Here is a 16,210-nt window from a genome sequence, read left to right as displayed (position 1 = left end):
ACACAGATGAAGTGAAGGATGAGGACTATTTTTATGGACATACAACTTCTTCATTCTGTAAAGGCGACGTTTCAACATAGATTCTAATGTCAGTGTCAAGCACAATGACATTAAAATCTATGTCGAACCGCCGCCCTTAAAGAATGAAGAAGTTTTACATCCATCAAAATAGTCCTCATCCTTCATCTACCCAACTTCTAGAATGCCAATCGAAGAAGACACATGAGGTGTGTGTGGATAAGAGCATCACAAAGTTGCACAGAAAATATTCTCTGTGTAGCATGTATTACCCTCCTCCCCATCACGTATGCCATACATCAACTGTTTGTCTGAAACAAGAGCAGCTGGGCTACGATGCCAGATTTGTTCATAATGGTTCCAGTTTCGGTCTTCCGTGGAGAAGTGGTGGGTCTTGTCAATGGCTGCTTTTCCTCCTTATTGACACAAGATGGAGTCACTTCACTAGGGGGCAAGTGGCTAGGCTGTGCGTAAACTGTTGAATTCTTGACATGTTGCTTTCGTGAGCCAGTTTTACCAGACTTCATATGTTCATGTCACGTAAGCATAACACTACCGAGATTGCCTTTGACCGGATTCACGTGGGCATCAGAATTTGAATCTTGTGAGCTCAGCTGAACAGAAATCTTTTGATCATCCCGGTATTCAAGGCTCAATCCATCAGCGACTGCTGTACTTGGAGCATATGACACATTTGATTTAGTATCTTGGGGTTTAAACTGAGCAGGCAAGGGTTGTCACATCAGCACCTGTCAATAGACTGGACCCACTGGCTATTGCTGTTCTTGAAGCCCCAGTCCCTGCAAACACAACAGCTGATCCATCAGCTACTGTTGTCCTTGGAGCTAATAATGATAGTTTCAGTTCTTGTTTGGCTTCTTCAACTTTGCTTTTATCTGGTACTCCCTGTGTGTGTAACAAGGTCGTTTTCAGACCCGATGACAGTATAAATGGAACAAGCTCCCCTCAAGATCAAATCCATCTGTTTCTCCCCGGTGTGGATTCGCATGTGAACACGATAGTGACATGACGCTGTGAACGTCTTTCCGCAGATGTTACAGCTGAATGGAAGGTCACCTGTGTGAGTCCTCATGTGCACTGTGAGTGAGTTGGAATATAGGAAACTCTTATCACAGATGTCACACTTAAACTTTCATGTGTGAGCTTGTGTCGTTCAAGTATCGATGACGATGAGTGAGTGAGTGAGTTAATATTTAACGTCACATCGGCAATATTTCAGCCATATTGTGACGAGAACATTTAAGAAAGAAAAGGATTATATGTATATTATAAAATCCGTCGGCGAAGGACAGTAAAAGAACTAGAATATCACAATTTAAATTACAACTAGCGTGGAAAGATAAAACTAATATCACTATTCGGACAATACAACATAAAATCCGGCTATAGATTGCCAACAACTGAAGGTAGATCACCATACTAGGGGCCATGGGGACTTACAGTACCTTTGCTACCTGCATGGACCCTAGTTGGATTTACATCATCCCCTCAGCTGTTAGCAATTTAGTCCCATCTAGCCAAATATTAAAAATACACATATGCTACGATTAAAAACACTGGAAGTTTAAACGTACAGGAAATGTGTAGGGACTTACGTACCCTCTCAGGAGGATAATAATTTTACGGTACTTCAACCCCCTTTGAAGGTACAGCTACTAACAATTCAAGTTACTAATCTAAACTACCATGAATTAAAATGCAGCTATGTACAGAATATAATAATCAAACTTCAGTGATGAAATCAATTTCTTTTAAAAAGCCAAGAATTAAATGAGAACTTACGGTGTTAAAAAGGTCCTTAATTGTTTTTACATTGAAATATTTGTCCCTTATGATGGAGAGTTCAACACAGTCAAGCAGGATATGCTTGACCGTGGTTCTCTCATCACAAGGGATGCAAAACGGAGGATCCTCACCTTTCAACAGGTATGAATGAGTATATCTAGTGTGGCCAATACGACATCGTCGTAAAATAACCTCTTCAAATCTGGACTGACAACCCAAGTGGGTATAACCAATGTAAGGTTTTATTGCATGTAATTTATTTATACCCATTTGGATGTCCCACTTCTTCTGCATCAGATCACGGATATAAGATCTAATGTTAGCTTTATAATCAGTGTATGGAGTAAGAAGTGGTGTCACAGATTTGTTGAGTGCCGCCTTGGCAGCATGATCGGCCATTGCGTTACCAGAAATGCCCACGTGGCTGGGTAACCAACAAAAGACGATGTCGTATTGGCCAGTAGCAAGATCATTATACAATTCAATAATATCAATTAAAAGTGGATGTTTACAAGAAATAGTTTTAATCGCCTGAAGACAAGAAAGAGAGTCTGAATAGATTATATATTGTTTCTGTTTAAGGTGTCTTTGAATGTATTTAAGAGCAGTTAATATGGCGTTAGCTTCTGCTGTAAAAATAGAACTATTATCTGGTACTCTAGAAGATATTGTTCTGGATCCAATGACAGTGGCACAAGCCACAGCGCCACCGTCCTTGGACCCATCAGTAAATAAGGATTTATAATTGCTATATTTATGTTTTAATTCATTATATTCCTGTTTATATTGTAATTCATTAGTTTCTGATTTTTTCAATGTGGTTAATGTTAAGTCAACTTGTGGCCTAACCAACTACCAAGGAGCAGAAGAAAGAAGACGGGAGGGGGCTATGTTTTCCAGCTGAATGCCGGCTGAAGAAAGAAAGGGTTTAATTCTATGCCCTAGAGTTGGAACCAGATAAGATTTCTTGTTGTATAAATCTTCATAAAGGGGATTGAAGACACAATTAAATGCAGGGTTAGATTCATTAGAGTATAATTTGGTAATGCACTGTAAAGCTAATTTTATACGGCGCTGCTCAAGAGATGGTTCATCAGCCTCAACGTAGAGACTGTCGATAGGTGATGTTCTAAATGACCCAAGACAAAGTCTTAGACCTTGGTGATGGACAGAATCAAGAAGTTTCAGGTTGCTTTTGCAAGCTCCACCATATATGATGGAGCCATAATCGAGTTTTGAACGGACAAGTGATCGGTATAAATGTAGGAGAGTTGCTTGATCCCCTCCCCACTTTGAGTTGGATACCACTTTTAATACATCGAGTGCCTTCAAGCATTTTGTTTTAAGTGATTTGATATACGGCAAAAAGGTTAAGTGGGAATCGAAACTTAGACCCAAGAACTTGGCCTCCTTTACAACTTTGATGGGAGAACCATTTAAAAATAGTTCTGGGTCCTTATGCGGCTTATATTTTCTACAAAAGTGTATACGATTAGTTTTTGATTTAGAAAATTTAAAGCCATTTTCTAGACACCATTTATTTATTTTGTTTAAACACAATTGCAATTGCCGTTCGATAGTATGCATATTTGTACCTCGACAAGAAATATTAAAATCATCCACAAATAATGATCCATCAATTGAATCATTTAAAACCTTGGATAAACTGTTTATGTTGATGCTAAAAAGTGTTACAGACAAAATGCTGCCTTGTGGAACACCCTGATCCTGATTATAATGGTCAGACAGGGTTGAACCCAAGCGGACTTGAAACTGCCTGTCTTTTAAAACTTGTGAGCTAAAAAGAGGCAAACGACCCCTTAAACCGAAGTGATGTAAATCCTTTAAAATGCCATGCTTCCAAGTGGTATCGTATGCTTTCTCCAAATCATAGAATATCGATACTGCATGTTGGTTATTGACTAAAGCGTTTTTGACAAAGGATTCAAGACGTACCAAATGGTCAATGGTACTACGATTTTTCCTGAAACCACATTGAATATTTGTTATAAAATTATTGGTTTCAAGATACCAAGTCAATCTATTGTTTACCATTCGTTCCATGGTTTTACAGACACAACTCGTTAAAGAGATTGGCCTGTAATTCGAAGGATCAGTATGATCCCGGCCAGGTTTTGGTATGGGAACTACAATGGCATTACGCCATGAATCTGGGAAGGTCCCTGTAGTCCATATCATGTCAAATATATTTAGCAGTGTTTCCAGGCATGATTCAGGTAAATGTTTCAGAAGTTGATAATGAATACCATCAGAACCTGTTGCTGTATCATGAGTTTGCTCAAGGGCTGTATATAGCTCATGTAATGAAAATAGTTCATTATAGTCTTCACCATTGTCTGAGTTAAAATTGATCTTTTTCTTCTCCTGCTGTTTCTGGTATTTCTGAAACTCAGGGACGTAATTTGATGAAGACGAATGTTTGGCGAGAGTTACACCAATCTTATTGGCAATATCACCCTTATCTGTCAATACATCGTCACCATCCTTCAGATGGTGGACAGTTGATTTGCAACCTTTACCCTTTATTCGTTGAATCATATTCCACACTTTTGAAATTGGTGTGCGGGAATTTATCTTGGAAACATAATTTCGCCAAGATTGACGCTTATTCTGCTTGAAGGCACGTCGAGCCTTAGCATTTAGAATTTTAACTTTGTCTAAATTATGGACTGTAGGATATCGCCGAAAATACTTCTCGGCCTTCTTCCTGTTCTTTCTGGCCTGTTTACATTCATCATTAAACCATGGTTTACGAACGTGTGGGGTTGCAGAGGACTTGGGTATAGTTTCATTAGCTATATTCTTCAGTTTATCAGAGAATACCTGAATCGGATCCAGACTATTGACAACAACATCATTATTCAAGTTTTCAGTGCAGCGTGTCCGAAATAATGGCCAGTTGGCCTTACTAAAATTCCACCTAGTTGCAGGTGGGTTATCAGTAGGATTTATAGCTGTGAGAATTGTTGGAAAATGGTCACTTCCACAAAGGTCATCATTGACTGACCATTCAAACTCATTGTATATATCGGGATCTGAGAGTGACAAATCAAGTGCAGAATACGTTCCTGTACCGGGATGTAAATAAGTAGCCGATCCATCATTAAATATGCATACGTTGTTATTAGATATGAAGTCTTCAAGTATTTTCCCTTTATTATTAGTATTAGTACTTCCCCATAAAGGGTTATGTCCATTAACATCACCCATGATAATACAGGGTTTGGGAAGTTGGTCGTATAGCTCCTGAAGATCAGACGGCTGAACAGTTGAAGATGGTGAAATGTACAGGGAACAAAGCGTGAACGTTATTTGTAAAGAAAGCCGTATAGCAACAGCCTGAAGATTGCTTTTAAGTGGAACAGGGCTATGAAGAACACCTTTCCTCACCAAAATAGAAGCACCACCAGTGGCTTTATCACCTGGAGGTGAAAATGAATGAAATGAGTTATACTGGCGCAAGTCAAATCTATCTGTACTTTTCAGGTACGTCTCTTGTAAACTAAAAGCTGATGGTTTAAAATCTTGTGATAATAGTTGAAGATCATTAAAATTGTTTCTAAGGCCTCTGCAATTCCACTGGATAACATTATGAGAGCAACTCATGGGGGCTCAATAGGAGAGCGTGAACGAGACGAAGTCCCTTTATGCTGGGATGACTGTGAAGGGCTTGTCTCCATATCTAGTGGTTCATAGGTGTTATGAACCTCTACAGGCACTTGTAATGGTAAAGGCACCTCAATATGTTTAAGGGCCCTGGCTTCCTTTCGTCTTAGTTGTTTCTGTTCTTTTCTGGACATTGTTGTTTTCCTTTCAGGTTCATGGTGATTTTTTGGTTCAGGCATCATGTCTGCCTGGGTGGATTTTCCTGTATCCTCATCAGAAATTGCATACAGAATGTTCTGTTTTTCTGAGACCCAGGAAATGGAGGTCTGGCACTCGTGATCAACTGTTGGACGGGAGGTAGATACAACAGCAGAGTAGGTTTTCTGTGTGGAGATTCTATCAGTGACTGGTAACAGTTTCTTTGCCTCAGCAAAAGATATATTATTGGTATGTTTAAGTTTGAGAATTTGAGCTTGTTGTTCAAAGACTGGACAGGATCGTGATGAGGACATGTGATCTCCATGACAGTTTGCACATTTGATGGCATTTGTGCAGTCGGCATTCTCATGTTTCTCACCACAACGAGAACATTTTGGGGAGTTTTTGCACGTGTTAGCACCGTGTCCGAACAGCTGACATTTAAAGCACCGGAGTGGATTAGGGATGTAGACTTCTACCTCAATATTAAAGTACCCAGCTTTAATTGATTTTGGTACTGTAGCAAGACAAAACGTCAACAGATACGTGTTTGTTTTGACAGTGTTATCGCCATCTTTTCTTGTGAATCTTTTCACAGAGGTGACACCTTGAGACTTAAGTTCTGCTGCGATATCAACTTCCGACATGTCAGAGAGACATTTTGCCCGATCAAGAACAATGCCTCTACACGAATTCAACGTTCTGTGTGGTGACACAGCAATCCTTGTATTTGCAAACTGACGAGCTTTAAGCAAATTAACAGCCTGTTGTTTTCTGGCACATTCCACCAGCAAGGAACCTGTTCTAAGCCGAGTAACGTTTTTCACTTCGCCGCATATTCCTGCAATTGCTTTTGATATTGCAAAAGGGTTCAGTTTTAATGGTTGTCCTTCAATTCCCTGGACAACCAGGAAACGGGGCCAAGAATCTAAATTTGTTGTTTCTGATTCATCATCAGAAGACGAGACAGTTTCTAGGTCTACATGCTTTCTCTTGGATTTAGATCGAGAACCAGAGAGTTGTTGGGAAGCCATAATGAATGGATGTTGATTCGACATCCCTGCTCCCCACCCACCATGGAGTGTCAACAAGGACGGCGTTAAAGTGGAAACCAACGATGAAACACCAGGGTTACAGGGATGTTATACTCAAGCAATACAGACACAGGTAGCCAATACTGTCAAAAAGAATAAATGTCAGGTTGGTTCCATCCATGACAATTTCTAAAGACAATTAGAACCTGGAGGTCAGTAATGCCAGATTGGCCCATGAGCCACCGCCTTCTGGCATAGTGCTCTAGGCAAAACAATATCATGAATAATTTGAATTTAGAATAGCCAAGACCAGAAAAATAGATATGTGCAATAATACTAACTCTGCACAGGGCCTGGCATGACCAGCCGATTGATTGAACCGGGTCCATTCAACCACCCGTCTAGGTGAAGTCAGGGCCAAAGTGGTGTGTTGAGCAACAGGAACACGGTTGCAGGCCCCTATTGCCCTCAACCACCAGGATCCCCTCCTCCACCGACACAGGGCCGCAACCCACGGCCAACAGGTTGGTGGACCAAATATGCCCCCGGGTCCACAACGGGGGGTTGGCGAGCACTTAGCATTACCCAGCACCCACCACGAGGATGTGGCTCGCCACGGGTGCCTCGATGACGATGAATATGCTTTGCAACATATGGAACATTTAAATGGCCGTTCCCCTGTGTATGATCGCAGGTGCTCCTTTAGTGTGGTAGAAAGAGCGAAGGCTTTCCCGCACTGATCACATGCAAATGGTTTCTGCCCTGTGTGTGTCCTCATGTGTCGCTCCAACTCCGATGGCGAATAAAACGTCTTCTCACAAAGCGGACACTAATTCGGTGCCATTTGCTTATGAGCATAACGAACATGGACAGCCTTCCGATTCTTGGAATGAAACACCAATCCACACTTCTCACAAGGGCAACTCTCTGCGACTGGCATTAACGCAGAGTCAACTTTGGCCACCAGCTCCGTCAAACCCTCCCCCGACTCCCACATGTGACAGTGCATGTGTTCGCGCAGACTCAAGGCCTGGTTGAATTGTGAACCACAGACATTTAGACATTACCCTGTTTCTGTGCTTGGTGCGTCTGCAGGTGGCCTAAGAGTAGGGTGGATTGTGGAAAGGTCTCTTTGGATACAGGACAACCATATTATTTGTCTGTAGCACTGGCTTGAAGAGCATCTGCACGTTCCAAAGTGACCTGAAGAGAGAAGGACACGTTGCCTCCATTGAGGCTGTTCAACTCATGCATCTCCTTAGAGTGGACTTTCACATGAGCAATGAGTTCTTCCGGGCTTTTAAATGCATTGTTACATATCCCACACTCATACAGCGAAGGTGTTTCACACTGAGGCATAGTCACTTTCTGTTGCAGCAATCTCTTTTTAACTTTCGTCACTTGTGGCTGTTCTGTCACCACATGAAACTTGAATAATTGTTTCTGCTGTGCCCCTGTCTGCTCTTGTATCAGTGATTGCAATTTTACCACTGACTGCCGATTCACCACTGTTTCCAGTTTCAACATTGGTTGCAGTCGTGTTGCTGCCTGAAGTTTCAGGAATTGTTTCTGTGGTGCCAGACTTTTTAGTTTCACCCTTGGTTGCTGTTGGGTCGCTGCCTGCTTTTTCACTATTGGTTGTTGTTTTTCCTCAGCTTTCAGTTTTACCATCAGCTGCTGCGTTCCCGTTTGACGTTTCACCATTTGTTGCTGTGTTGCCAGAGTTTGACGTGGTGCCAAAGTTTTCAGTTTCACCATTGGTTGCTGTTGGCTTGCTGCTTGAAATTGAAGCTCTTTCCTCTCTGTTGATTCTTTTTCCGGGTACAAGAAGGTGCCTATATTTGACTGTTTTCTCAAATCAGTATCGAGGTCATTGTGTATATTTTAATGCATTAGTGTCTAGGTATGCCCAGAAACCTCATCAACTATCATACTTTCAGATGTGTCGGTTTCTGTTCTCATTCGTTCTCTAAGAGCCTGAGGGTGTTTCTTCTGAACATGTCTCTTGAAATCCAGAATGTCAACAAATAAAGAATAACACACACGCTTGTAAACTGTAACAGCATTTTCGTTTAATGCAGTTTGGCGACTATGTTGGAATCAAATTAGAACAGGACCAACTCTTAGAGCGGACCTGTCTGACATTTTGTTCTGTCAGATGCCATTGAATTGTCAGATTGCTGGAGTATGACATTCCTGTAATATTGATGGAGCAGGTTGGTTGCAACTGTTCCACCGTCCTTCTGATGAAGAATCAACTGAATTTGTTGAATAATGACCTAGGTTCATTGTCATCACATCTCCAAATGGAAATCATCCATAACTCAACCCCTCCTCCTATGAAGAGGTCACTGAACTTAAACAACACAAGACGTAATTGCTGTAAAGCTATTCTCAAAATAGAAAGGTTATTAAACTGATCACATGCTTGTTTACACTGGCATCATGGTTCTTCGGAGGTGCATAAAGGCTGGTTTGTTTTGTTTTGGTTTGTTTTAACATTTGAGTGGAAGAATGTGTACCCACTCAACGGCGATGTTTTAAATGGAGACAACAATTTTTATTCATGGAACCAAGGTCTACCGCAATTACATGGTGAGCTCCCATTGTAGTGATGCTCTTGACCTAACTGTATGCACGAATAGCATCAAGTGTGCTAAAGGGCATGAAGCAGCATCAAAATGCTGTCCCTTATATAAATAAAAACAAAAAGCCCTTACACTTACTAGCAATATTTCATGTTTCGAAGCTAAAAAGCTGATACCCCTTCCTATCAGGTAACTATGGTACATTCCCATGGTCTGGATCTCAGATGGAAATTCTGACAGAATAAAAACCAAACAAACACTAGCCAAAACATCTGACACAACAGCTTCACAACCAGCCTAAGATAAGTCTAAGAAGATGAAATGGGAAAACATCAACTGAGACAAGCCTCTTACTGTCCCTTTACCGTTACAGATTCCTTAAGAGACCCAATGTAGACCTCTGGACATGGAGGTCACACTGTCCTCTCAGGACAGGTGGCGGAGGAGCTTATCTTTCACGCATTCCAGTGAAAGATCTCCGACTGAGGCACCATGACTCTCCATTGCCCCCTGTAATGCAATAGAATTACAGAGGACTCAAAAATAACTTCAACGAGATACGGTTGTTATTACAAGGTATCTAACCGTCAGCAATATGTCTTCTAGAGACATATCTCAAAGATACTGATAACTTTAATCAAAGACGATATAGTTATTACTTCTCGTGTCCTCTTCATGGAGACAAAGCAAGGGGAGCTGCTTCCATTTAGTGTCATACATAGCCTGTCCTATGTCTTCAATACACATCTCTAAACTGTGGCTACTCTTCTTATTCTGCACGTTCCATTGACTCTATGCAGTTTGCATAAACCTCCTTCCTCTAATATTCAACAGTCAGATCTTCAGAATTTGTACGATCAGCTCCCAAAGTCATGTATTACCACACTACTAATAAAGGTAACATATTTAGGAATACTTTTCAGACAACAATCTCTGTATATCTAATGATGACACAAACACCTACATCTAGCTGTTGGAACATGTTCTGCCCGTAGATTTGACAATCATCAATTCCCCCTTATTTACTGAATTTGAATGGTTAGTCAATGATGACCTATGCAGGAGTGATCACTTCCCCCAGCATTCTCCAAACAGTCAAGCCTGGTGATCATCCACGTTTATCACGACGGAATTTCACCGGGGCTGTCTGGCATTGCAGAACACACTATATACTGATCACTTAAAACATGACATTTTGCGAACAGCGTAGATTCGATACACATTTTTATATGTACTGAACAACATTGCTGACCAAACGATACCAAAGGCCTCTGCAGTTCCACACACTCGTAAACCATAATTTAATCATCCAATGTAAGAATGTCATAAAGAAAAGGAAGGACGCAAACTAAGTTAAACTTTCTATAATAAACTCTCACACACCCATTTCAAATGTGTGGAACACGATACAAAGGATTCAATGCAATTGTTCAAAATCAGCTGTTCATTGTTTTAAAGACAATGACAGTTTATTAACTGACAAAGCTGACATTGCGAATAGACTTGATGAAACCCTCGCCAAACATTCAAATTGCAAAAAAGTGCTACACTCAAGTAATAATACATTGCGCGATATAAAACCCTTTACTGGTTATACCGACTTGGGCTGTCAGTGCAGATATGAAGATGTCATCATGCGACAATGTCGTTTTGGCCATTCCAGATATACTCATGAATAACTGTTTAAATGAATGAATGAGGATCATCCGTTTTGTATCCCTCGTGGTGTAAGAATCACGGTCAAGCATGTCCTGCTCATTTCCTGATATTTCCATCATACGAGACACGTACTTTAATGTAAAAACGATAAGGGATCTTTGTAATAATGTGTATGTTCATTTTGTCATTGAGTTTAGAAAAGAAAGTGAATTACTTGATAATTTTGAACATGCTTTGTTATTAACATTTGAATTTGAATTGTGTAAGCATGAATGCATAATTTGATTGTTAGTGGCTATACCTTATGATCTTACCTCACACATAAATGTCGCAGTCTGACTGATCGAGCATTGCAATACACGCCGCTGCCGATGGCAACTCAGTCGGTACTTCGTGGTAGTCTTTTTTTATTGAATAACATTAAATAACGCATGATGCACGGAAATTACCGATGTGATCGGTGTAAGGGAGATAACTCTAAATCTCTTCTGTTTTTCTTGTATCGTCAGCAAAATCTAGCGATGGCTGCGAAAACATTTGACTCTCTGCCCATTTAATAAATTTTCACAAAACATACAATTGCAGTCCCTGTGAATATTAAGACGTGGAATTACATCGGGGCGACTATGACAATTGCTGAGACGAGAGAAAACAACAACACCAAGATGCAAGATTCGAGTCGTTTGATTGACGCAGATTGGCTGAAGTGTACGATCCGATACCCGATCCGATACAAACAGTTGAAAATTAACATTGATTTGTTCGGTAGAGATAAATAAGTTGTTCCCCGGACCCCGGGGACCATGGTTGAGGTACCCTCGTGACAAGTGAACGACTTATATTGTCTCCCGGAGAGGTTATGTAAGTCCCGTTTCATCCACAATACTTTTCACTGTCTTGGATTTTAATCATAGTATATAAGTTCTTAATGTATGGCAAAATTGTTCAAAACTCACCAACATCTGAAGGAATAATCAAAATGCAGCTATTACAATATTATGTAAGAAAGGTTGGCTGAAGTGTGCGATCCGATACCCGTGCTTGAAACAGTTCAAAATTAACACTGATTTGTTCTGTAAGATAAATGCGTTTTTCCCAGGCAGATCACCATTATAGGGACCATGGGGACTTACAGTACTTTTACTACCGACATGGTGATCTACCTTCAGTTGTTGGTGTCATATCGCCACGGCACGGTTTTGACATTACAATGTAATAAATGTTTTACGGCTTACTTGTTTTGACTTTCTATCTGCGATAACGTGGTTGTTTTACTGTGCTTGACAGATTGACAGGTTTAACTTTTCTGAACATCGTGACAGCAGTGACAAAACATATGGTTATTTAAATTAACTAAAGAACTTTTGTTATTATCTTGATTGTCAAGTTCTTAGGCTTCACAAAAGAAGACGAATATTGTTTTGCTGAGAAGGGCTTTAGTAATGGCAATAAAAAGTTAAGAAAACAGAACAAATTAGTAGAAATTTACAATATTACACGTACACAATAGATTTTTTCAGTTCAGTTAATTCAGGCATTACAAAACATTACAGAAACTAGAGTGAGAAAGTCAGTCATAACTGACTTTTTTCTTTTTTTATAAACTTGCGCTTCTGTTGCTGTTCAGTATAGCACCAACAGCAATCAAACCCTACAAGCTAGTCTGGTGTAATGATGTAGCCTAGTGGTTAAAGCGTTCACTCGTCACGCCGAAGACCCGGGTTTGATTCCCCACATGAGCAAAATGTGTGAGGCCCATTCCTGGTGTCGGCATGTTCTCTATTCACCCACATCTCATTTCCACCCACAGTCTTAAAACAACATGTTATGGTCTGTTGGCCAGTTATTACAAAACGATCAGCATGTGCCATCCCCGTGTTTTGAAAGTTGACTCTCCCACTTCAAAGAAAAAAAGTCAGTTTGTTTTTCAAATTCCTGTATTATTCATTCATTCATTCATTCATTCATTCATTCATTCATTATCATTTTTACATTTAAATGCAAACATAGATATGCGTTTTTAACACACTGATTCCAGTCTCATACATTTACAACATATTTTCACACACTATCTCAGATGTTTGAAAGTTAGTTGAAGTCCATTCTTAATTTATCCAGCCGTGTCGAGGAACTGGTGCGCTGTCTTCCTTTCAGTAGCTAGCTGATGACGAAGTCTGTCCAGACGGCTGTTCAAGTTTCTGTAGACTCTGGATCTGGTGCGGACAGCTGCGCCATGTTCGATCTGTCTCCTGGCCAGTCTGTTTGTTGTCTCGAGTTGCAATCACGCAATAACGAAGTTGTTATCCATAACAATTTGTCCCATTGTCACTATCGATGCTTCCCAAACTACCATTTTATAGGGTTACAACGAGTTACAGAAATGAAAGCAGAGAAGTGAGTTGCGAGTATTAGATAACTGAATGATGTCTACTCTCCATTTTTTAAAACTAAGTTGTAATTTCCTTTAGATCTTCAATAAATTTCCTAATTTAACACTAAAACAAGATCACTTTCTCCACTATCTCAGAGAAGTGGGGTATTAATGACTTATCCCACTCTTGTGAGGCCATCTCATTATGAGAGTAGGGATGCATTGTCTTAACTTAATTCACTTCCATTGTTTTTGTGGGCCAATTGAGATGTGGGCAAGCAGAGGTGTAGGCGAGTGGAGACTGCCGTTATGTTGCCAGAATATTGCCAGAAGCTGTGTAAAACTAAACGCTTTAACTCTAAACTTGTCTTATAGCTGGTTCAGCTTGACCTGTTCTAGTGAATGCTAATGCATTGTGTGACTGTGTCACAAGTGGTTGGGTCTATTTTTGTGAAGGGGTGAAGCTTTGTCAGTGAATTGTCAACATGTCCGAACAGCCGAGACATGGTCTTCGTTTAACATTCTACTGCTCCCCTATTTAGTGAACTCCACCTGCCGTTTGTGCCAACTGACTTACTGTGCCATCTGTAGAGTAGCTCAGGTGAAACTGAACAAGCTGTAGGTTGGATGTCCGTGATGTCAAATCGTCTGCATTCCAGAAGATGCAATGCTTAGGTAATATTTGGTTGTGATGAAACCGCTTTTGAGTAGCAAATGTTAGTATTGAGTACATTATGAAGAGGTTTTCACACGTGTTAGTTTTAATCGGTAGACATCCTATATTGAGAATAAACAGTATGATTGGTGTGCGTGGGACAGGTGACTACAGTCTTGACAGACATAAACACAGTATTAACTGCGGGCTACTTATATAGTGTCTATCCCTATTACAAGTGTTAACTTTTCAATATGCAAGAGTAGAATTATACGACAGGTTAGATCTAGATTGCACTGTCTATATTACAAAAGAAGTGTTAAGCCAATAACGCTTTAACAATGTGAATTAATTATAATTATGGTCGTTCCACATTGTCAGAGGAGATGGTAGCTCTGACGCTCCACTCGCTTGGTCCGTTACAGGATGCCAGGTCAAGGAGTGAGGGGTCGGACGAACGTGACTCGGAACTAATCACATTACCTTCACGTACTGCCATACATGTATTCAATGATAAACGCAACACCAGGTTTTAACGCATTCAGCTCTTACTGTCTCAGGCCATCTCTCTAACTACAACGTCACCAACACACAGGGCAGGCTCGCACCACACGGGGCATTTGAGTGGCTTGAATTGTCTTCCGAGGATATTGAGTCACCACTATACGTGCATGTCGTGCTTAACCGTTATGACTCATTAGCAAGCTGCAAATCTAAATACGCAATCTGATGTAATTCTCTAATGGTTATGGATGCATTGTCACCTAATAACAATATAGTGACCAGAACATCACATGGCTATACAGCAGAGTCAAGTGGAGGGACACGTCCATTCCAACAGGATTTCCTCAGCACAGCATTGTTTTTGTGATTTTACGATGCACCATTCACATGTGTTTTACCTCGGGTCGTCCTCTCAACAACACGCAGAGAAAACCTTTCACCAATAACTATTATCATGATAATTATAATATTTTCTGTTCCTTTTGACAGCAACGTGATTGGCAAGATTCATGAAAAGCATGACAAAAAAAGCTGATCTGGCCTTTGAAATGTCTTGCGGATCCGATGATGAGCTTTAGCAGTGTGACTGTACCAGGATCACAAGAACCCTCTCTGCGGCATTTTCACTTTTATCTGTACAATATAAAATCTTGTTGGATTCGACTAGACTTCCTGGGTTAAGTTTCATTTGCTGTCAGAGCTGCGTGTAGAGGAAACATGTTTACATTTATATATTACCCATGTAAGTACGAAATTGTTTGAATGGGAAAATGATTTTATTCATCTGTGCGAAATGTAACAGGTTCAGTTATATTGTACCATAATGAATTACAGAAATATGAATGTTGTGTTTTCCTGTTTTGTGGCATGTGAATGTTGCCAACAATCAATTTGTTATGTAGCACGTGCATGAATATTGTTTTTTCCTGACCTGTTAAGTTACATGCTCGTGAATATTTCTCAGTTTTGTGGCTTTGCCATATCTATGAATGTTGGGTTTTAATGTTTTTCCACTGTAGTGTGTGCGTGAATATTTTTTTACGATTTTGTTATAGCGATATAGTTGTGAATGTTGTGTTGTAATGCTTTGTTGCAGCAGTAAGTGCGTGAATATTGATTTTTGACGGTTTTGTTACAGTGCCACAGTTGTGAATGTTGTGTTTTACTGTCATAACATATCAGTGATTCTTCTGTTTCAAAGTTTCGTTACAGTGGCATGAAATTGACGCACTGGATAACAGCTGCTTCATTACAGGAGTGCCACGTTGTGATACAGATTCGTGTAGGACTGTAAAAGGCAGTGGTGTCAAGTATATATACTGACAGTAACAAAGAAAACATGAAAATAAGATAATTAACACAATTAGGCGAAGATGTCAGTTTGACAATGGCCTACAAAGCCCAATCGGATGTCTAAACATCTCCACCTTTGTTAAACTACTCCTTCCTTTTGTACATCTCCGGCTTTTATGCCTGGCCCCTTTTGTCAGCCCCCTTTTGTCAGCCCACAGGTGTCATCACGCCAATGCCCAGCCAGTTGTTAAAACTGCTTGACAACGGTACAAGAATCGTTACCAAACCAAGTTAAAACAACAAAAGAAGTTATTCATAAAGTTCGTCAGTTTTGTACTTCCCAGCTTCTAGAGTGCCACTCAAACAAGTTATGTTAGTGAATGTTGTGCTTTACTATTTTAGTATCGTGACACATTCGTGAAGTTTGTGTTTTACTGTTTTGTTACAGTGACATATT

General features: G+C 40.2%; 2 protein-coding genes across 2 annotated transcripts in view; both read right to left on the bottom strand.

The window, feature by feature from the left end:
* Positions 1–5,447: 5,447 nt before the first annotated feature.
* Positions 5,448–6,296, bottom strand: LOC137267731 (uncharacterized). The gene has a single exon (XM_067802212.1). The coding sequence runs from the start codon at positions 6,294–6,296 to the stop codon at positions 5,448–5,450; it is 849 nt and encodes a 282-aa protein (XP_067658313.1).
* Positions 6,297–9,697: 3,401 nt separating this feature from the next.
* LOC137267618 (uncharacterized) overlaps positions 9,698–16,210 on the bottom strand; it is a 52,215-nt gene continuing 45,702 nt past the window's right edge. Inside the window, exon 14 of the mRNA XM_067802130.1 lies at positions 9,698–9,781. Within this exon, the coding sequence (XP_067658231.1) occupies positions 9,698–9,781 (84 nt within the window). The remainder of the gene's footprint in view (positions 9,782–16,210) is intronic.

This window comes from Haliotis asinina, chromosome 1 (genome assembly GCF_037392515.1).
Source record: "Haliotis asinina isolate JCU_RB_2024 chromosome 1, JCU_Hal_asi_v2, whole genome shotgun sequence".
Lineage (NCBI taxonomy): Eukaryota > Metazoa > Mollusca > Gastropoda > Lepetellida > Haliotidae > Haliotis > Haliotis asinina.
Note: the sequence above shows the minus strand (reverse complement) of the source record. Positions and strands in the feature narration are given on the sequence as shown.

What these genes read in the sequence shown, in the direction of transcription:
- LOC137267731 (XM_067802212.1), bottom strand. Translation starts at nt 6,296, where the DNA reads ATGTCGGAAGTTGATATCGCAGCAGAACTTAAGTCTCAAGGTGTCACC.